Source organism: Lissotriton vulgaris, chromosome 5 (genome assembly GCF_964263255.1).
Source record: "Lissotriton vulgaris chromosome 5, aLisVul1.2, whole genome shotgun sequence".
Classification (NCBI taxonomy): domain Eukaryota; kingdom Metazoa; phylum Chordata; class Amphibia; order Caudata; family Salamandridae; genus Lissotriton; species Lissotriton vulgaris.
In genome coordinates, this window is record NC_141693.1 from 305,000,460 (window position 1) to 305,023,449 (window position 22,990).

The window sequence follows — 22,990 nt, forward strand, 5'->3', positions numbered from 1 at the left end:
GGCTATTTTTGGGATTGGTTCTGACACAGGAGACATTGTGGGGGGGGGGGGGTGGTGATTCTTAGCATTGCGCCCTTGCATAATATCTGTTTCCTGCAGTCCTGGCATGGCTTGAATTCTGTGGGTACATTGTTCCATTGCTCACTGTTAAAAGTTTTTGGACTCGTCAGATGACTGACAAAATCAGAAGCAGCACTCTAAATCAGGGTACAAATGCTTATATATGGCTCCACTCTGTCACTTTCAGAGTGTTACAGAGTAAACATGAAGAAAAATCACGTCATCTGCTAATGTGCAGGAGCACTGCTACGAAATTCTGATCCATTCAGGCGCCTCAGGATATTCTAATCAGCGGTTTGATGTTTTCATCAGAATGGAGACACAACATAGCCTTCTTGAAGCCCTCAACTTGTTGTAGTGTCACTGGTGGGCCCAGGAATTTGAGGTGGATTGGGATAAATTGTGGAATTGGATCTGTGGTAGGAGACCAAGACAGGAAGTGAGAGTCACCTTGAAGAGCATGTGACTTCTCTTGAGGAGAGTGGCTGAGGAGGGGAAGGTGCACCTTATCTTTTTGTGTTTTTTCTTCACTTGGGATGTATAGAGAACCTCTCTAGAGAATATACTCAGAAGCGGGAAGGTATCCACATCCTCAAATGGGATTGACCCTTATATGCCTTCTGGCGGAGTTCGGCGATGTAGAGATTGCTTTCACAGTCTCAACCCACCTTGGGATCCACCTTGATGTAGCCACCACAAGACCTGGAGTCGAGCGATGAACACAGGCACCAGAGACATGTCTGGTGGGTGTCTGCCACTGACATCTGTTTGGGACATTCCTTGCATGGGTTAGATCATGGTGTCTTTTAGAGGGTGGGTGTTTATAATCCCTTGCACACAGTAGAAACTTTGACAAAAAATATCCTGAATGACAGAAAAATTGAGGGAGGGGGCTCCAGAACAGCTTTCAAAGACGCAGAAGGGTACTGAAATGATGGCGTAATTGTGATGATTATTTTACGGCACTGACCTTACTTCTAGGGCAAATTGAGTCGACGTAGATTCACATGATGCCACCTACCGGCATGCAAAGGAATGCTCCGGAAACTCTCTGGATTCAGTCTGGTGCCTGGAGGTATTCATAAGATTATGCATCTACAATCAGATGCACAAGAAACAATTGATAGACGGAATGCTGGACAATGCAAACATTTACCCCCAGTCACAAGGATCTGGGTTAAATACATCATTCTTTTGCTCACCACACCACCCCAGTTTGGACCCAGCCATATGTAAATCAGTCTTGACCCTGTTCCTTGTGGGAAAAGTCCAACCCGAACTGCCAAGTCCTCCCTGGACCGAAAACAAGCATCCTGGGACCGTTTCAGGGCATCACCCTTCATCAGCCAGGCTAGCTTGAATCCAGTGGTGTAGTGAGCACGGTACCCAAGTCTAGGCACACCCTTTCCACTTAGGGCGACGTATGCAAAAGTAACAATTGATTGACGGAATCAAGCTATCCTGGCTGATGAGAGCTGAAAGCCTGAAACTGGTCCTAGGATGCTTGTTTCCAGTCCAGGGAGGACCTGGCGTGGCAGTTCGATCTGGACTGTTCCCTTTGGGTGCATGGTGAAGACTGATTTGCATATGGCTGGGTCGAACCTGGAATGGCATGGTGAGCAAAAAAACGATGGATTAAGCCTAGATCTCTGTACTGGGGTGAATGTATGAGATTGTTGTGCATACTGTCCATCAATTGTTCTTTTTGCATCTACAATCAGAAGCATCCATCAGAAGCTATGTTTTCAGAATAAACACTGACTGTGAAATAGTTCAATTCATGTTAATTGTATTACCATGACCATTTGTAGACATACAGAAAAAGTAGGATGGATCCATCCCTCCAAGAGTTACACTGGATATTCCATTATTATAACGCTGGATGAGCTGTGGTAGGCCTGGGCTAAAGATGTGGCTCCTGTTCAACTCTAGAGCCCAAATGAAGCAAAAGCCAAAGACCAGCTAGTGGACCGCCCAAAGGAGAGCTGCTGTTAACACTAAAACAGAAGGAATAACATATAAAATACTTACAAAGAACTTGCAGTTGTAGAGAAGAAAGTGATAACATGTCTACCAGATTTGATAGTCCTTTCAATGGCTCGGCTCACACACTGCCTCTCAGGACCAAGCCAGATCAATGATTTGGCTCTGTTACCCCAATAAACTTGGTGACAGCATAATATACACAATTTCTCAATTGTTGCAGCTGCTCCTGCCCCCTGGAGATGCATTTGAAAAGGATTGAAACCAAGGACCTCCTAAGTTTAAAGCGTAATTTTTTTTTAAAGCAGTAACTTACGTCATGTCCAGAAGGCGGTGACCAGGATAGGCTGATGGCTTTTCTCTGTCCGGCTTCAACAGAGCCTTTCACGGGGTCAAAGGTAAACCCTTTCAGTTCCAAGGCTGGCACTCCTTCCCAGGAAAACTCTACTCCCTGTAAACAAAATATAAAAAAATATATTCTTCAGCAAGGATTCTGACCTTTATCATACCCCTCAACCCACCTTCATTTGGATGGCGCCACGATCCTTTGGTCATAATCAACCTCAAAATACGTGAAATATTTTCCTTGGCCATAAAACTTGTCTCAACCGCCTAACAAAATTTTCAGCTCTGCTGATTTCTTCAGAATTACCCTACAAAACCACCCTATCTCATTCTCCTGGGAGTCTCAAAAGGGCGAAAAAACTCCTTTCTGAAGGTGTCTGGGTATGGCTTTCTTTCCAAGTACACCCTAATGGGAGTTGTGAGAGTTAGCAGGCCCTTCAGACCTATGAGTTGTGGTATCTCACACTGATAATTTAACCAATAAAAGCCACTGAAATCGTTGTGTGAAACTGCAGGGGGAAAGGCATGAAAACACTGGTTACTGGATTTATTCCAAAAAATATTGCAACTCCTGTTATTTCTCGACCCTCTTTCAGCAAAAATAATTCTGGGGCCATGAAATATAGAGGGTTATTCTATTCCACGCATGAGGGCCCAAGTCGTTAGATGAGCTGAACACAGTGCTGCATGTTAGTTACATGTCAAGCCGTTAAAGGTGGCAGAATAACAGGAATTGACATAGATACATTTTCTAATAAATGTTTAACACATTTACACTTTTTCCCACTTTCCTCTGAAACTTGTAGTCCATACCCATCACTATCATTGTCATCAGAGGCAGCACTAGAGAGCCTGCCAGGAACTGATGCCATCAGTGAATCCTGCTGTCAAAAGGCGCATGCAGGTCAAGGTTTTTTTTCATTTCCACGTTTTTAAGTTTGGTACTCGACCCATCTAGATAGCCAATATGGAGGACTACCCCTACTATCATCAAAAAAAGTGATACTGCATTAGAAAGTTGGGTGTGAGGTATAGTATTTTATCGTTAGTGATGGCGAAATTTCAAAGTGGGGTAATGCTCTAGCTGCAGAAATCTCTGTACACCGTAAGATCACATGTTCAGATTGAGTCGAAAACATTTCACCATTCCACCCATTAGATGTATCTTGGGTTGAGACAGGAATGGACCCTGCATTCTATATGGACATGTATCCTTGCGCTGAGTGACTCAACTGCAAATGACATGCATTTTAATCTGCACTGAGGTCTATTCCTTTCCTTGGTAAAGCCAAGGTTTGGAACCTGTTCTGTGCCCTGGAGCGGTGCACAAATCTTCCACTTTTCTATTACACTGTCCATGTCCTGGGCTTTTTAATTAAAGTGAGGGTGGCACTGTATCAATTTGTAAGTATTAATAATCCTGAGCAGATTTTTTTAGGTCTTGAAAACCAGCAATGCAGGAGAACTGTGGTTACAGTAAAGTGACTTTTTTTCTCCAACAATGGATCTTTCATAGGTACATATTTGCCCACCCTCTTCCTCATTCATGAGGCTACTTAGAACCTCATGATACAACCTAAGATATTCTGAGAGTTTCTACCTCTGAGGAGAGTTCGAACTCTGGGCCCCTCCACCTAGCTGGCTGGACTTCGAATCATAAAATGAAGTGGGTAGACTATTTGGACTGTATGACAATGTTTTCACTGTTTGTTGCTATTGTGAAATACTGCTCTATTAAGATTGAATACAGATGCTTCCCAGCCTGGCGTTGGGAAATTCACATTCTTGAATTTACATTACATAAGCAGTGAATTATATTAGCCATACCGTAAAGGAGGAGAATAGGCTTACCTCAATGTAATAGGTAGCACCTTCTGTTCCACTGTTGTTTCAGCTTTTGACTGGACAGCTACACAGTAATGCTGGGTAATGATATGGGTTGAGTACAAGGTTGCCTCTTTGCAAATGTCCAGTAAGAGCACTCCAGTGAACAATGCAGTTGTGGCAGCCATGCGCCTTGCGGAATGGGCTCTGCCCTATGTATGTGAGTGACTGAGTGCACCCACCTTTGATGAGGCAGAATGAGATACATGGAGTGATCCAGCAGGCTGTGCCTTCCTTCGCTAAAAGGGATCCTTTGTTAGAGCTTGCATACAACACAAATAGTTGATCAGTCTTGCAAACATGCTTTGTGGTAACAAAACTGAAATGTAAACAGTGTTTAAACTCCAAAGAGTGAAGAGACTCACTTGCAGCCATATGTGGTTGTGGAAAAAAGTTGATAAATTAATCTTTTCAAGGGAATGATGATAATACCTTGGTATGAACTTTGTATTCGATGACATTCACCTTGTTCTTGTCAAATGTTCGACAGCATGACTTTTCAGAAAAAGCTTGTGTTTTGTGCATGTTTCTTGTCTATTTTATTGCAAATAAGAAAGCTGTATTGCATGCCATCTATGTAGATGCCTTGTGTATAGCCTTAAAAGGTTCTTTGATAAGTGCTCCAAGTATTGTACTGAGCCCCCACACTGGCAATGGTAGAGGGGGGGGCGGTAGATGTGAAAAAGACCTCTCATAAGTTCCTTAATAACAAGAACAAAGATGGTGTGGTGAACGTTCTGAGGTATGTGGATACATAGAGGGCAGATGCAGCCTAATCGAAGACTATCTCAAGCCAGGTTTTGCCGATGAAGGAGGTAGGGTAGTATCTCAAAAGTGAATGCATCAAACTGTCAATTTTCTGAGATGAAGTGCAAAATTAAAAACGTTTCCATTCTAAAGAGATGGTTTTCACAGTGGATGTTGCTATAGCCACCTGTAGAATCTTTTTACATTGTGGTGGAATGTTTAGGAAACCGAACTCTAGGCCTGCGACAGCCAGGCAGTCAGGTGAAGAGTGGCGGTGTTCCGATGTAACACCCGACCTTGATTCTGGATGAGAAGTCACAGGTCCAAATTTTATTGAATTGGTGTTTCTATTGATATATCCCATAGCTCTGTATATTACAAAACCCTTGTGCACAGTAGGAGGATTAGTATCAGCAAACATTTTTTTAACTTCCACAGAACACTTGGCACTAGAAGTATCCTGGGGTAAGAAAAACAAGTTACTTATCTTTGGTAACGCATTATCTGGTAGATAATGCAGATAATGCAGATTCCTTACCCTTTAATTTCCCAGGCGTCAGGCTGGATCCGGAAATTTTTGCTGAACAAAACCCCTGGCTCCATTCGGCTCTGCCCGATGTCGTCGGAAGATTCGGTTATGACATTGCGGTGCCTATATAGGCACCACCCAGGAGCGCGGACGTCAGAACTTTTCGTACTTTCCATGCCAGAAGCGCAGAGCCATGAAGTAACTGACGTAGTTGTGTGCAAAACTAGTGCCCTGAAAAATGGAACAACTCTAGCCCTACAATATCACTCAGCAAAGCGGGGAGGCATGGGTGGGGTTTTAAGGAATCTGTCGCTAGATAGTCTCTACTAGATAATGCGCTACCAAAGGTAAGTAACTTGCTCATCTGATAGAGACTTCTAGTTGCAGACTCCTTACCTTTGAATCAGATACCTGAGTCATACCATCAAGGCAGTGGGTTGCGGACTCACATCCTAGACTAAGTCTTGCAGCACTTACCGGGCGCAATGACCGTCCCTGCGCACTTGAACATCAAGGCAGTTATGTTTTGTGAACATGTGCAAAAAGGCCTACGTCGCTGCTTGACAGATGTCTTGGACTGGGACACCCGAGCCAAGGCCGTAGTCACAGCCTTTCCCCTGGTGGAATGGGCCCTTAATCCATCAGGGGGTTGCTTCTTCGCCAAGGCATAACAGATTTTGATGCAGAGTACGACTCAGCAAGAGATGGTGCTTTTCTGCACTTTCCTTCCCTTCTTTGCTCCCACATACCCCACAAAGAGTTGGTCATCCACCCGGAAGCCTTTTGTGTGATCGAGGTAGTACAACAATGCTCTTTTTGGGTCCAAATGTTGGAGACGCTCCTCCTCCTTAGAGGGATGTGGGGGAACAAAGAAGGTGGGTAACGTGATGGACTGACCCAGATGGAAATGGGTTACAACCTTTGGCAAAAAAGATGCCCAGGTGGGAAGCACCACCTTGTACAGAAAGGACATAAAATAAGGAGGAGAGCTGGATAATGCCTGCAACCCACTCATCCTCCGGGCCGATATATTTACCACTAAGAAGGCTGCTTTGATGGTCAACAGCCGGAGGGACAATTGTCCAAAGGCGCAAAAAGAGCCATCATCAGGTAGGTGAGGACCAAATTAAGGACCCACTGTGGCATAATAAAGGGTGTCGTGGAAATAAGTGAGCCAGTGCCTTTAGAGGTCTATTTACAATAGGATACTTGAATAGAAAGGGTTGGTCTGGAAGCAGCAAAAAAGCTGACAGAGCAGAAAGGTAACCCTTTGGAGTTCCCAAGGCAGAGCCCTGCTGGGCAAGAGTTAGAATAAATACTAGGACATTAGAAAGAGGATCAGAAAGAAATGCGTTACTTACCTGTAACTGCAGTTATCCAGTATTGGTATCTTTCATAGATTCACATGCCTGAATCATTCCCCGTCGTCGGGGTGGGAGTCCCTGGTATATAAAATAGTAATGTTCTAAAGACATATATACAAACTAATAGGCCAGAGGCCTCACATTAGTAACCTGTCTGAGTCCTTTTGTGAAAAGGACCAAACTTTGGCCAGGAGCCAATCAGCTACTACCACCCCCTAGAACCTTCCTGGAAGGAGCCCTAGTCCCTCAGATTTTCGTATGCACCGTGCTAAGCAGTACCTACTGAGAAAACCAAGGTGAGCCCTTCCAGGGGAGGCGGGTGGGTTGCATGTGAATCTATGAAAGATACCAAAACTGGATAACTGCAGTTACAGGTAAGTAACGCATTTCTTATCCAGTATTATGTGCATCTTTCATAGATTCACATGCCTGAATCAGAGTAGCAAGTAGTAGGCAGCACATTTCGCATAATATAGTATGTAAGACACCTGATAATAACTTATCAATAGTGCAACAAAAGAAACTGCAAACAGTAGCAAGATAAGAAATGTGCAATCAGTAGGATAGGAAAGGTGGGATGAAAGGAAGAAGGCTCACCTCTAATGGAATAGATGGCGGAGCACCGCTTGTCCCACTGCTGCATTCAGAGTTTTCCATGTCGCCGCTCTGCAGATGTCGACAATGGGCACCCCAGAAAAGAGCGCCAAGGAGGTGGAGACCGCTCTAGTGGAATGAGCCCGAACCTTGGCCGGCAGAGGATGACCCGCCTGTTGGTGGCAGAAGGCGATAGTTGCAGAGATCCATCTTGAAATGCTCTGCTTTGTCAATGGTAGGCCCTTCCTGGGCCTGCTGAAGGCAATGAACAATTGGTTGGATTTGCGAAATTGCTCTGTTCTATGAAGGTAGAATTTCAGACATCTCTTCAGATCTAAGGAATGTAGAGACCTTTCTGCTGGAGAGGATGGATTAGGGAAGAAAGATCTCAGGACAATAGGTTCATTCAGATGAAAAGCAGACGGAACCTTAGGTATGAATTTGGGGTTAGTCCGTAGAATGACTCTGTCCTGTTTAAACTGAAGGAACGGGTCCTGAATGCAGAAGGCCTGTAGCTCACTCACCCTCCTTACTGACGTGAGAGCCAGCAAGAGAGCTGTTTTCGATGAAAAGTATTTGAGCTCCGCTTTATGTATCGGCTCAAAGGGGTGCTTCATCAATTGTGCCAGGACAAGATTGAGCTGCCATGTAGGTGGTAAAGGCCTCACTGGAGGATAAGTCCTGAATAAGCCTTTTAGAAACTGCTTGATCAGTCTATTAGACCATAGAGAAGCACCAGACGAAGAGCGTCTGACTCGAGATATGGCTGCCAGATGGACCTTGATTGAGGCATGAGCCAGTCTCGAGTTGGCTAGCTGAAGCAGGTAGGGCAGCAGTTGTGCCGGAGATGACGAGAACAGGTGCAGATTGTTAGCTTTACACCATAAACAGAATCTCTTCCACTTAAGGGAATATGTCTTATTGATACTGTCAGCCCGGGCCTGGGCTAGGACAACTCTGCGGTCCTGAGGGATATCTAGGTCCTGGAACTCTCTGAACTCAGGAGCCAAGCCGATAACCTGAGAGATGTCAGATCTGGATGCTGGACTTGCCCCTGGTTCATGGTGAGGAGATGTGGGTAAGGCTTGAAAGGAATCGGAGGCTCCAGCGATAGAAGGTGGAGTTCTGTAAACCAGTGTTGGCATGGCCACGGTGGGGCTACCAGGATTAAAGTACAATGCTCTGCTTTCAGCTTCCGAAGGACTCTGGGGATCAGGGGAAATGGTGGAAAAGCGTAGGCAAAGACGTTGCACCATGTAATCGAAAATGCATCCCCGAGAGACCCTTTCTGGGGAAACCTGCTTGCGTAATGTTGGCATCTTGCGTTGATCTTTGTCGCAAACAGATCCAGGGGAGGCCTGCCCCATCTGGAGAACACTGCGTCGAGGGCATGTTGGTCTAGCTCCCACTCGTGGCAGATGGAGCGTTGCCTGCTTAGAGAGTCCGCCAGGGTGTTGTCTGCTCCTGGGATGTACTCCGTCCTCAGCGAGATGTTGTGTTGGAGTAGTCACTTCCAAATTTGCTGCGATTCTTGAGACAGCGTCATGGATCGAGTTCCCCCTTGCTTGTTTAAGTAGTGCATTGTGGTGGTGTTGTCCGTCCTCACAAGCACTGGGGAGTTCCTGATTCTGGGCAGGAAAGCTCGAAGAGCCAGGTATACTGCCCTCCGTTCTAACAGGTTGATGTGGAGCAGTTTCTCTGCTGGCAACCACTGACCATGTATCTGAAGTTCCTGCAGGAACGCACCCCATCCTTCTAACGATGCATCTGTTGTTATCACGTGTGGGGAGACCGGAAGCAGGAATGGTAAGCCTTGGTTCAGATTTTTTATTTGCAGCCACCATTGTGGGGCATTCACCATGAACGTGGTGATTCTGAGTCGATTGTCGAAGGATCCCGTACTTTGAATCCACTGGGCTGACAGTGCCTCCTGTAAGGGACGCATACGAAGGCGGCAGTGTGTAATCAGGAGGATGTTGGAGGACATCATTCCTAGCAGTGACTTGAAAAGTCGCACCTTGATGGTCTTTTTGAGCTGAATGTTTGCTGCCAGAGACCTCAGTTTGGCCTGTCGTTCCTGAGATGGAAAGGCCTTCTCTTGATGTGTGTCCAGAATCGCTCCCAGGAAAGTGAGCCGTTGAGAAGGCTGAAGTACTGAGTTTTCCTGATTGAGTGTAAGTCCTAGTTTCTCGAAGAGCTGAAGACAGGCGTTGGAAGACCTGCTCATGCCTTCCAGAGTAGGGGACTTGATGAGCCAGTCGTCCAGGTAGGGGAATACCTGGTGATGCTGTTGGCGAAGGTAGGCTGCCACTGGAGATAGGCATTTTGTAAAGATGCGTGGCGCCGACTTTAGGCCAAAAGGCAACACTCTGAACTGGTAATGTCTGCCCGCCACAGTGAATCTTAAGAATTGGCGGTGACTTTTGTGGATGAGTATGTGGAAATAGGCATCTTGGAGGTCTAAGGACACCATGAAATCCCTGGAATTGAGGAGTTGTAACACCTCTTGAATGGATACCATCCGGAAGGATTGTTTTTTGAGGTATGTGTTTAGGTTCCTTAGATCCAGTATAGGTCTCCATTTCTTCTCCTTTTTTTGTATCACAAAGAACCATGAGTAGAATCCTTTCCCCCTCTGACCTCTGGGAACTCTCTCTACAGCTCCTTTTTGAAGCATTAGTGAGAATTCCGCTTGAAGAAAATGAAGATTCTTGTGTGGCAAGGGACATGGAGGGTTCGAAGGAGGAGTGTCCACAAACTCCAGGGTATGCCCAAACCGAACCAGTTGGAGAACCCAACGATCCATAGTTATTTTTTGCCAATTGTGGAAGAAGTTGGAAATTTTTCCTCCAACTACGTAACATGGAGAAGAAGCGGAGGCCTGGTTGAGAAAGAAGTCACTGTCTTCTGGGGGGATCTTTCTTTCCTCCTCTCCCTCGAAAGGAGGACTTGTTGTAAGAGGACTGGCCTTGTTGTTGCCTCTGTTGGTATTGAGGCTTGTATTGCTGGGAGGAGCCGTAGGTGGATTTGTACCCCTGGTATCCACCTCTTGTTTGTTGGCCTCTTCCTCTGGAGCCTCGAAAGGAAGAATTCTTGTAATGTAGTGTTCCCAGGGATCTTGCGGTCTCGGTATCTTTCTTGATACCCTAGAGCATCTCGTCGATATGCTTCCCGAAGAGAAGTTCGCCATTGAACGGCATATCCAGTTCTTTGGCTTTAACTTCCGGTCGGAAAGATGTAGCTTTCAGCCAGCCTTGGTGCCTAAGGACAGCCGCCCCCGCCAGCTGGCGAAATCCTGTTGAGGCGATGTCCATCGCCACATCAATAATCTCCGAAGCAGACCGCTCTCCTTCAAGGAGGATTTTCTTGACTTCCTCTTTCTGCTCCTCTGGCAGAGAGCCTAGGTATGGTGCTACATCTGCCCACATCTGGTGATTGTAACGTCCCAGGAGCGCAAGTGAGTTCGCTGCTCTGACGTTAATGGCCGACATCGAGGAGAACCTCTTCCCGATGTTATCGAGTTTACGGCCTTCCTTGTCCGGAGGCGCAGACAGTGCGGCAGTCGGATTGTTGGATTTCCGCTGCGCGGCCTGTGTGATCACAGAGTCCGGTTTTGTATGGCCTGTAAGACATACCGGTGCCTTGTCCGGGGCCTTATACTTCTTATCAAGCCTGCCTGGCACTGGAAGCAGAGATGAGGGGTTTTGCATAATCTTTAATCCCTGATCCCAGATGTGTTCAATAATTGGGATTGACCGGACCATCTTTTTGAATGGCTCCTTAAAGTCGTATAAGAAGCAGTCCAGAGGTTGTGTGGTCATTTCTATTTTGAACCTCGCTGCTGCACGTTCTATGATATTGTGAAACCCCCCGATGTCCTCCGGAGGAGAGTCCGCCTGTGCCTGACCTGGGGAAGCTGGATGTGAGATGATATATTCGTCCCACTCGTCCTCTTGTATTTCTCCCTCTTCTTGTTGACCCTCCTCTTCCTCTTCCACTGCTTCCTCTTCGTCCGAAGATTGCTGCGGAGGCAGGGACACAGGATCTGGGGTAATAACCAGTGGAGGTGGTTTATGGCGAGGAGGAGGGGCAGATGATACAGCTTGAGGTGGCACCACTGGAGGTGGCGGAGCAGGTGGAAACCGCTGTTTGTAGTCCGCTATAAGGAATTGGAGGTCCGTGACAATTGAAGCCGGGAGGCTCACCATAGGCTGTGGAGGGGAAAGCAAATGATATTCCTCTTGATAAGGAGTTTCTTCCTGATCCATGTCTTTGTTGTCTGAACTTTCATGTACCTTAACAAGTAGTTGAGATGGGCTTGTTGCCACTGGGAACATGGCTCCATCATCATAGTCCTCAGTCTCCATTAGATTGGCCGGCGGCAGTGTTTGGACTCTGCTAGGAGACGTCGCTTCTGGCATCAGCGTTTGCGTTGTCATTTTGAAGTGTGTATAAAAACACTTTATCTTGGGAGAGCCTTCCGTCGACGGGCCCGTCGACGGGGTGGTCGTCGACGTCTTCTCCGACGACGATGTCGTAGACAGTATCGGCGTCAACTGTGTTTTCTTCGTCGACGGCAATGTTGGCGTCTTCGCCGACGGTACTGTCGTCGACGGCTTCGTCGATGGTCTTGTCGTCGATGGCTTCGTCGACGCTGCTGTCGACGGCTTCGTCGACGCTGGTGTCGACGACGTTGGTGTCGACGGCTTCGTCGACGTTGGTGTCGACGTCGATGGCTTCGTCGTCAATGGCCTCGTCGACGAGGTGGCCGTCGACGTCGAAGGGACTTTCGTCGACGACGAATGCTTCGGTTTCGTCGACGAAGGAGCTGTCGACGACGGAAGTGTCGTCGGCGGTCTTTTGACAGAAATAACGGATGGTATAGACCTACCAGACGACGACGAAGTTGAAGTAGATGTCGTCAAGGCGGTGAAGGCAGACGCTGTTGACGTAGAGATGGTGACTGTCGACGCTGTCACTGGCAAGGCAGAAGACACAAGCACAGGCTTCTTGAAAGTAGTTTCCTGAAGAGAAGTCTTCACTGCCATGGTCTTTGGACAGCCCTCTGAAGACTTAGGCGTCTTCTTTTGAGGAGGCCTATTAGACGGACCTGGAGAAGTCTGTCTCTGCCTTTTAGAAGAGGAGTGTGAGCTCCTGGAGGAACACTCGCTCTCACCTGAGGAGACTGCTTGATCCTTGTCCTTCAGTCTCTGGAGCCACAAAAGCAGGCGACCCTCTCTGTCCTTAAGAGTCTTGACAGAGAAAGTGTGACAGACCTTACAGTCCTTGGCAGAATGGTCAGGGTAGAGACAGTAGAGGCAGTCTTCATGTTTGTCATCTACATGCAGTCTCAGCTTCTTACACGAGGCACAAGGTCTAAAAAGCCCTTTTTTAGGAGTGGTAGACATAGTAGACTCTAGCCCTCCTTCACAAGAGTAAACAGCAAGAGAAAATATGGATAAAGTCTAGTAAAAACCAGAAACCTGAGCAGAGCTCAGTGGAGACTCCCTTAGCACGACGTGCGGTAGAAAATCTGAGGGACTAGGGCTCCTTTCAGGAAGGATCTAGAGGGTGGTAGTAGCTCATTGGCACCTGGCCAAAGTTTGGTCCTTTTCACAAAATGACTCAGATAGGTTACTAATGTGAGGCCTCTGGCCTATTAGTTTGTATATATGTCTTTAGGACATTACTATTTTATATACCGGGACTCCCACCCTGACGACGGGGAATGATTCAGGCATGTGAATCTATGAAAGATACCCATAATACTGGATAAGTGGGTCAATGCACCTTTCTGTATAGTATAATACAAATTTCTGCCAAAGCAGGTGTATATCGTCTTAGTGGAGGGCTGTCTGGCCACCAGAAAAACGTTACAGACTTCGGGAGGAAGGTAAAAAGCTATCAGCTGTCTCCACGCATGGAGGCGCACAGTTTACAGGTTCGGGTGAAGAACCCTCCCCTGCTGCTGCAACAGAAGATCCTACCGCAGGATAGCCGCGTTGGAACTTCAGTGTGCAGTACTGCTGACACTGGGCATTCTCTACGGAGGCAAACAAATCTGATCAAGGTTGTCCCCACTGCTGAAAGAGACTTTGCGCCACCTATGACTGTAGACACCACTCGTGATCCACTAGACATCAACAGCTGAGTTTGTCCACCCTGGCCTCCAAAGTACCGGCCAGGTGTTGAACCACCAGGGTTACACCCTGTTGTTTTAGCCATGTCCTGAGACACAGGGCCTCTTGACAAAGGGTCCACAACCACACCCCGCCCTGCTTGTTGCAGGACCACATGGCAGTGGAGTTGTCCGTGAACACCTGCACTAGCTTCCCCTTGACAGAGGGAAGAAATGCTTTCAATGCCAACCGAATTGCTCAGCTCTCCAATAAATTATACAAAATATAAACCAGCATCCCCTGATCTCCATCTCTACCAGATGGCCGCCACATCCCTGAAGTGACGCATCTGTCACAACTGTGATATCTGGTTGGGGATGGGAGAGCAGTCTGCCACTGACCCAATCACGGTTTGTCAACCACCTCTGCAGATCTTTCGCAGTTCCTTCCGAGATCTAAACCATGTAGGTGAGATTTCCCTAATGTTGTGCCCATTTGAACTTCAAGTCCCGCTGCAGAGCCTGCATACGCCATTCCCCATCTTTCGTGTCTTACCAACAGATGCAGGAGGCCATGAGACCCAACAGCCTCAGAGTCAGTCTCACCTAAATCCAGTAGAGAGGCTGAATTATCGGAATCCTAGCCTGAATATCCTGGACCTGCTGCTCGAGAGTATAAGCCCGAAACTGCAGTGTGTCCAGAACAGCTCTGATGAAACGGAGCGTCTGAGAAGGAGTCAGGTGTGACTTCGGTACGTTTATAGAGAACCCCAGCAAATGCAGGAGGTTCGCCGTAGTCTTAAAGTGGGAGATGACTGCCTGGGAGGAGGATGCCTTCAACAGCCAGTCATCGAGGTAGGGGAAGATCGGCCCCCTAACCTGCGCAGATGTGCCGCGACCATCACCTTGGTGAACAACCGAGGAGCACTGGTAAGGCCGAAGGGGAGCATAGTAAGTTGAAAGTGCTGGCTGCCTACTTTGAACGGCAGGTAACGCCTGTGGCCCGGCAAGATGGGAATGTGAAAATACACATCCTGCAGGTCCAATGCTACCATCCAGTCTTCCTGGTCTAGGGCAGACAAGACCTGAGCCAGATTGAGCATTTTGAATTTCTCCTTTTTGAGGAAGAGATTGGCTTTCTGAAGATCTTAAATGGGTCGTAGCCCCTTGTTCTTCTTTGGAATCAGAAAGTAGCGGGAATAACAGCTTCTGAAACTGGGACCCTTTCTATAGCTAACACAAGGAGATGATGGACGGAGCGCTGAAACTTTTCAGACACTCACCCCAGTCAAAGATCTGGGTTGAATCCATCATCATTCTTTAGCTCACTTCGCCAACTCAGTTCAGACCCAGCTATATGAAAATCAGTCTTGACCCTGTGCCTCATGAGAACAGGCCAGCCGAACTTCCAAGGCAGGTTTTTCCTGAAACAGAAATAAGCATCCTGGGACCGGTTTCTGAGTAACACCCTTCATCAGCCAGGCTAGCTTGAATACAGTGGCGCAGTGAGCATGGGGCCCAAAACACACAGACGCTTCCTTGGCCAAAAGAGCTGTAACTTCCTCTCGAAGCAACTTTAAATGATCTGCACCGAGGGCAGCTCTAGTTCAAGGACTTCAGCTGCCCTCTTTAACACCATGGCATTGGACACCCCTTCCTCCCTAGCCACTGTAGGAGGAGAGAGCATGCCAGTATCTGGGGAAGTACCCAGATCACTGGCCCCCCGAGTTCTCCATACCAGTCCAAATTCTCCTCAGAGATATCCTGGTTCTCAAGAGGGTCCCCAGACCTCTCCCATTCCTCTCCTGAGCCTAGCACATCTTCATAGTGATCAGGCGACGACATAGAACCTCTGGGTTCTGTTGACTTTGGAATCGGCATAGATTGACGCCGTTCTGGCTCCCTGTCGCCGGGTATGAGGATTGGGCTAGTGCAGACGGACATTGACGATGTCACAGGCACTGACTTTGGGTTCGATGCCAGGGAAGGCATGACCGGCGGTGAACCTCATCCGGGATTGGATCACTGAAGCCCCATCGGCATTGTGGCCGGAGCCGACAGTGTCTAACCCAATGGGGCTCCTTTCGACCCCACGGGGCCCGAAGACTCGCCTGCGGAGCCGTTCCGCTCAAATACGTGGCGCATGGCCTCATAAAACTCTTTTTTGAGTGGGAATTGCTCTGGTTCCTGGAAAGAGGGGGAGGAACGAAGTCGACTCTGGCTCTGCGGAACCGTGCCTAGAGCGTAGGTGCTCCTTACCTTTCTCGACGACAGACGCCAGTTAAGGTGAAGTCGAAGTCTGCTTGGACTTCTTCTTCTTCTTGTGCCTCTTCCCCAAGTGTCTGGAATGGGAGAAAGAGAACTTAGGTCTCAGGGAGCGTGACCTCCTCGGAGTCTTGCTTGACGGTGTCGACTGACGGGGCGCGAGCAACTTCATCGCTCGCTCCCTCAAGGTCTTTGGGTCCAACGCCTGACAGTCTAAACACAACTTCGTATCGTGGTCGCCCTCGAGACAAGACATACACGGTGGAAATCGGTAATCGACATCATTGAAACCTGTTTTCCTCAAAGACATCCCTCGCACACAAAGTCAAATTTCAAACAGTTCAACAAACAAAGCCTGCCAAAAAGCGACAGAGGGTAGCTCTTCCCGGATCGGTGCTTAACTGGCACGGGAAAAAAACAACTGACGTCCGTGCCCCTGGGTGGCACCTATATAGGCCCTGCGACGTCATAACCAAGGCTACCGATCCTGACGGCATCACTTGGAGCCGAATGGAGCCACCAGACGTTGTGCGCAAGGGGTATTGTCAGCAAAACTTTCCGGATCCTGCCTGACACCTGGGAAATTCAAACATAAGGAATCTGCACCTAGAAGTCTCTATCAGATTTCACAAATATCCCCAACCAAGGAATTAAAAATGCTTCCACTTGGGGCCTGAGAAACCACCATCTGTTTGCATAACTTGGGCATTTGGAGATCCCCGGTGTAGAGAAGAGATCCAAAGGAGATATGCCATCTTGCAAAGGAGTGTTGGAGCCTCTGGCCTGAAGAGATACCATGTCTTAAAGAACTGCAATACGGAGAACTTGGATTTTGGAAACCCGACAATACTACTGTAGTCTTTTTTGCCCTTCTTGTGGTTCTTTTTCTACTCCTTACAATAACTAGGCTACAGCTCAACATTGCAAGAGGAACAAGGAATCAGCTTCATCTTTGTTGGTCACCTGGAAGAGGTCTTCTAACTTGAGTGCCTTGAAAAACATAAGCCTCTCTTTCCCTAGTGGCACTGCAAAGCATTCTTATGCATGAGGCACAAGGACATTAGTCATTCTCTCGACCTATTGTTACATACAACTATGAAGTTCACCACCATCAGTAGGGCAGAACTTGCTGGGCTCCCAGAAGGACATGATTGTATGAGAATTTGGTGTAGCTCTTACATTGAAGCTGCTTACGGGGCGGAATAGGGGGCACCTTCATGACCTGGAACCGATAGAGCCCTAAATGGTCTGGGTGACACACTCCATTGCACCCTGCTTTGACTATAGTAGAAGCAGCAGCAACGGACTCAACTTCCATACCTGCTGAGACCCAAGATGGCATCTGGTATTGTGCTTCAGCTCATTAAAAAAACCACAGCACTAATTGGGCATGGGAATACAGAGCATAGTCCAACAGGAGGTGAGGTGGAAGGGCACCGCTGAAGTAGGAGCCATGACTAACTGCAACTGTCCTGTGTTGCAACAACATAAAGGAAGAAGTAAAAACGTTTTTGGGGATCAGTTGTAAAAAAGGTAATGACCCTGAAAAATATAGCTCACCTAGGTTATTGTGACACCACGTGACCAGTGACACCTGCAGCACTTATAACAGCCAAGATTGCAGATCTGGGGGCCTATGCTTGACACATTTATGATACTGGTAGATGACAACACAATATACGTGTCAAACAGATTAAACACAAGGGGGTCAACGAGAATAAAGAATTATTCAACCTTCAGAGGGCCTCCAACACCACAGTGGTACTGGGGAAAGACCCAGGCAGTGCCAGCCAGGTGAATCCTTGCTGAGGGACCTACTGCAGGAACTGGCAAACTGGCCAGTTCCTGCAGTAGGTAGAATGTTGAGATGAGGGGGTGCTCAAAGGAATGCAGCCATCTGAGTCCCTGTGTCCAAGATGGCCAATATGAATTAGATCCACCATACAGGATGATGGTGGGACTTCCTTACGTTGAATAAAAAGCCATGGTAGACAGCCTTGAAACAGCTGTGGAGAGGTACTAGTATACATGTGCTCCTAACATGGTAAAATAGACTGCGACCACCGACACCACCTTTGTGAACACATGGGTGAGGAAACACTGAATGGAAGGTTGGTGAATTGATACTGCTCCACCATTACCGCAAACGTGAAGTATCACCAGTGGCACTGTGGGTTCAGTACATAAAAGTACATGTCCTGCGAGTCCAAGTACACCATCTAATCTCCGGGCTTCAAGGCTGACAGAACGTGGGCCAAAAGCATCATTTTGAGCTTGTCATTCCTAAGGAAAATATTTAGCAGCCTGAGGTCCAAGATAGGGCTCACACCTAAGCATGGGCGAATTTTGCGAATCTGGCGTTCGCAAATTTTGCGAATTTGCGAACTCGCAATCCGCAAAATCCGCGAATTCTCACGAATTTGCGGATTTTTTTTTTTTGTGTTCGCAAGGATTTTTGCCAGTTCGCGAGGGTTTTGTACCAGTTCGCAATTGTGAACTTACATGTCGGCTCGCAACAGTCGCGATTATGTTGTTTCTTTGTCTGGTTCATCATCACAGGTTCCCAGCACCCTCTGTTTCACCCCTGCCACCCTCTGTTTCACCCATGCCACCCTCTGGTACATCAATGCCACCCTCTGGTTCATCATCACTGTAGATTATGGGGGGAAAAAGCAAGCACACCTGTCCTGCTTCAACTGAAATGAATTAATTTGGGGTTGATTTATTAATGTGTCACTGTTTTAAAATTCCAGTCTGGCACCTGCTTCCTTATCTGTAATTTGCTTTCTGTTGCAGTGCAATTTGTTATTCCAGGACCTTTGTGGCCTACTTGTAGCTACTCTATGAGCCTGCTGTGAGGGTCAGAGCAGGGTCATACAATTGTTGCAACTAGCAACTGAACTGGGAATTTGCGGATTTGTTTGTTTTTGTGTTCGCAAGGATTTCTGCCAGTTCGCGAGGGTTTTGTACCAGTTCGCAATTGCAAACTTACATGTCGGCTCGCAACGGTCGCGATTATGTTGTTTCTACGTCTGGTTCATCATCAAAGGTTCCCAGCACCCTCTGTTTCACCCCTGCCACCCTCTGTTTCACCCATGCCACCCTCTGGTACATCAATGCCACCCTCTGGTTCATCATCACTGTAGATTATGGGGGGGAAAAGCAAGCACACCTGCCCTGCTTCAACTGACATGAATTAATTTGGGGTTGATTTATTAATGTGTCACTGTTTTAAAATTCCAGTCTGGCACCTGCTTCCTTATCTGTAATTTTCTTTCTGTTGCAGCGCAATTTTTTTTTCCAGGACCTTTGTGGCCTACTTGTAGCTATTCTATGAGCCTGCTGTGAGGGTCAGAGCAGGGTCATACAATTGTTGCAACTAGCAACTGAACTCTGGAGGGGCCTCAGTCAGGAAGCACTACAGGGAAAGGTTACTAATGACGAATTTGAACTTTTGCACCTGCTGAATGCTTTCACTTTTGCAAAACTCGTTTTTCTGCAGAACAGCATTACAGCAACTGTAATGCCCCAAACAAGCTTACTTGTGAAAGTTGATTTCTAATCCAAAAGTGATCCAAAGAAAGTCAAAAGCCTCAAATCCAAAAAAGTGCAGGCAAATGTCAACCTGAGGAGTTATTCTGATAAAAATCATCATTTTCAGAAGGTCTATGCTGCTTGCTAGTGGATTTCTTGTGCAGAATTGCAATTTTTGTAATTTTGCGAGTGCGAGATTGTTGCTGCCCGCCGCACCTACATGTTCGCAATTGCGAACTTACAACGCACGCCGCAAAATTGTATCACCAAGAAAAAAAAATCCGCTGCGTGCGAATTTGCGGATTTTCGGTAAATTCGCGAGCGTTCGCGGATTGCGAATTTACCGAAAATCCCCAAAATCCGCGAGCGGAACGCATTTTCCGCCCATGCTTACTCACACCCCTGTTCTTGGGGACCAGGAAGTTACAGGATTAACAGCTGTGCCCACCTCTATCTCTATTACAGACACAATCACACCCTCGGTGAGAAAAGCCAATATCTCCGCGCAACTGGAGGAATTGGCAGGGATAAGAGAGGAGGAGCATTACCAACTTGAAAGACCCACTGTCTGATGCAAGATGGATGAATGAAGCTAACTCTGCTCCCTACCGGCCCCAAATGACTGGTCTAGGGAGAAACTAATGCAGCTCTTGGTTCTACAAATGGACTAAGCAGGCTGATCAGTTGGCTTTGAGGGCTGCCTCTGCCATTAGGGTAGGGTCTGGAAGAGCACCCGAATTTCCTGAAATGGTGGGGATACTGTTAAGCCAGGGAAAGTAGCCACAGTCGAATTTCTCTCTGAAGTACTCCAGCAGGAATCTGCCTTTTCCCCCAGAAAAAACATGACCTTTTAAGGACATGCACATCAAAGAAGTATAGAAATCCCTAGAGCAAACAGATGGTGGTTTCTCAAATCAGGTCTATTGTTGGAAAACCACAATGGTGTTCACAGCACAGGCCACAATGTACACAATACTAAGGGCGGTTTACTTGACATACTTGGCTGCATCCTGAACCTCATTCAATATCTGTGCAAAAGAACTCTTGAAGTTAGCAAAACTTTGTTCGCCATATCCCACAAGGCATTTTGTATATCGACCCAAACAGCACACAGCATTCAAATAGTAAAAAGTCTATAAAGCAGAAAAGGACACACATTTACCTAAGGTGTCAATTTCGCTTGGACTCCCTGCCCAAAGGTACTGAAGATAAAGTTACTTACCTCCCGTAACACCTTATCTGGTAGAGACGTTATCCAGCCGCAGATTCCTTACATTAGAATATCCCAAGGTCTCAAGACTGGATCTGGTAGATTTTCAGGCAGTACCCCTGCCCACCGTTGTTTGGCTCTGTGTCAGTGGCATTCGCGCCGGAAGTAATGTGAGCAGTACCTATATAGGGGCCAATCCAGCGCACTGACATTAGTTACTTTAGTGACTTTCCATGCCAGGAGCGCGGAGCTACGATGAGAACTGACTACTTGTGTTATTTGCCTGGCACAACAGACCTGACTATCCAGGCAGTAGTGTATGGTGAACATGTGCAGTAAGGCCCACATTGCTAACTGACAGATGTCCAGGACTGGGACGCCGTGCACTAAGGCAGCGGTCGCAGCCTTGGCTCTGATGGAGTGAGCCCGCGAGCCTTCAGGGGGTTTCTTCTTGGCCAATGCATAGCAGTTCGTAATGCATAGAACAATTCATCTTGAGATGGTACGTTTCTGCACCACCTTCACTTTTTTAGCTACTGTGTACTCATGAAGAGTTGATAGTCAACCCAGAATTCTTCTGAGCGGTCAGGGTAGAACGAAAATGCTCTTTTTCGGATCCAGATAGAGGAGTCTCTTCCCTTTGTTAGAGTGATGAAGTGAAGCAAAGAAGGTAGTCAGTGTGATGTTCTGGCCTAAATGGAAGTCACAACCTTTGGAAAGAAGAACCAGCTTGTCCACTTAGAAGGTGGCATAAGGAGGGAATACAGAGAGCGTTTGCAATTTACTGACCCTCCTGGCCAATGTGATGGCCACTAAAAAAAGAAGTTTTTTATTGTCAGAAGCCTAAGAGGGCAGTGTGTAGAGACTCAAACGGTGCGCACATGGGAAAGGTGAGTACCAGGTTAAGGTCCCACAGAGGAATGATGAATGGCATGGGGGGAACTATATGCTGGAAGCCTGTAAGGAACCTAGCCACAACAGGTGACTTAAGATAACCTATAACTGTGCCCAGAGCAGAGACCTGCTGGGCCCAAGACAATGCAAAGAAGAGAACCTTGGATAAAGGTGCAGACATTTGGTCAACGGTATGGGAAGCACACCATGACACAAACCTATCCCAATGGCTGGTGCATAGGGGCTTGGTGGAGTGACTCTGGCTGCCAGAATAACATTACAGACTGTGGAGGAGACTGATGCAAGATGACGGACACAGCTGTGTCCGAGTGAGGCAGGCGATGTGTGCCCTTAGCCACTAATCACTCTCATCCTCTCTGGCAGTTTCTGAGCGCTGTGGAAGTGGAGGAATAACTATTGCCATGATCGCACACCGCTTCTGAAAATCTTTTTTCAATCCCTGTGTTAGAGTATTACAACACCCGGGGTATCTGTCTAAGCTCCTGGATTGGGTCCGCTTTCACCGCTGTGGTCGGAGCTTTTCTTTCCACGTCTGGCCTCTCGCGGGGTGTCGCGGACGGCGGAGGCTCGCTGCCGGCTCTCGAGTGGTGGGAGCGGCGGCTCTGGATCAGTAGGTGGGCTGTCCTAAAGACCCGGACTGGACGCAAGCTACATCGATGGCGCCCAAGAATGCCAGCAGTGCAGCGAAGGGGTCGAAGACCCGGGCGGCCGCCGCCACCACAGGAGGAGCTTCTGCGGGTTCACCGATTCCTGGTGCGGGAAGTGGGGACGCTGGTGGTAGCGCTCGGTGTGCCTCAAACCATGTGCAAGGAGCTACACCTATTTCTCTGGCCCCCACCAGAATGGAGGAGGAGGCTGGGGGCACTGTTAAAATCCCTGGGATATTTAAAAAAAGAACTCAGCCTAAAGGTAAGACTCATGCTTTGGTTGAAGAGAATACTCTGCAGAGTGATAATACCAGAACTAATTCTGAGCCAACACCTATGGATAAAACTGAATTGTTATTAATGGCTGACTCTTCTGACTTCACAAAAGAACTAGTGGCTCTAGAAGTAAATGGGGAAGATATTGCCACTATTACTGTTGATGTCATGGCTAATGGCGTTGCTGTAGATGTCACTGCAGGGGCTGCGTTGGAAAGGTTGTATCCCATCTGCCAACCACAGGAAAAGCAGGCTGTGCATCTAGCATCCAGAAGACCTCAGTAACCACTGGGACCCGTGCAAAATTAGATAAACCCTCTCAAGGTGCTGGGGCTATGAGTGAAACAACTACCGAAGCAACTATTGACGAGGATTCTGTTGACTCAGCCAGTAAGTTTTATTCTACGTCAGATCTCTCTAATGCTTCCGATATTGAAAGTGTGGAGGGGGACTGGCCAGACGACAGAAGTCTGACAAGCCTGAAAAGCTCAGTGCCTCTGGAGGAAGATGAAAACAGCT

The 22,990-nt window shown here is 47.5% G+C and overlaps 1 protein-coding gene across 2 annotated transcripts in view; it reads right to left on the minus strand.

Annotated features, from left to right (window-relative positions):
* CFAP74 (cilia and flagella associated protein 74) overlaps positions 1 to 22,990 on the minus strand; it is a 1,279,283-nt gene that overhangs the window by 72,344 nt on the left and 1,183,949 nt on the right. For both annotated transcript variants that reach the window (XM_086921531.1, XM_086921532.1), the window contains exon 39: positions 2,360 to 2,494. In XM_086921531.1, the coding sequence (XP_086777657.1) occupies positions 2,360 to 2,494 (135 nt within the window). The remainder of the gene's footprint in view (positions 1 to 2,359; positions 2,495 to 22,990) is intronic.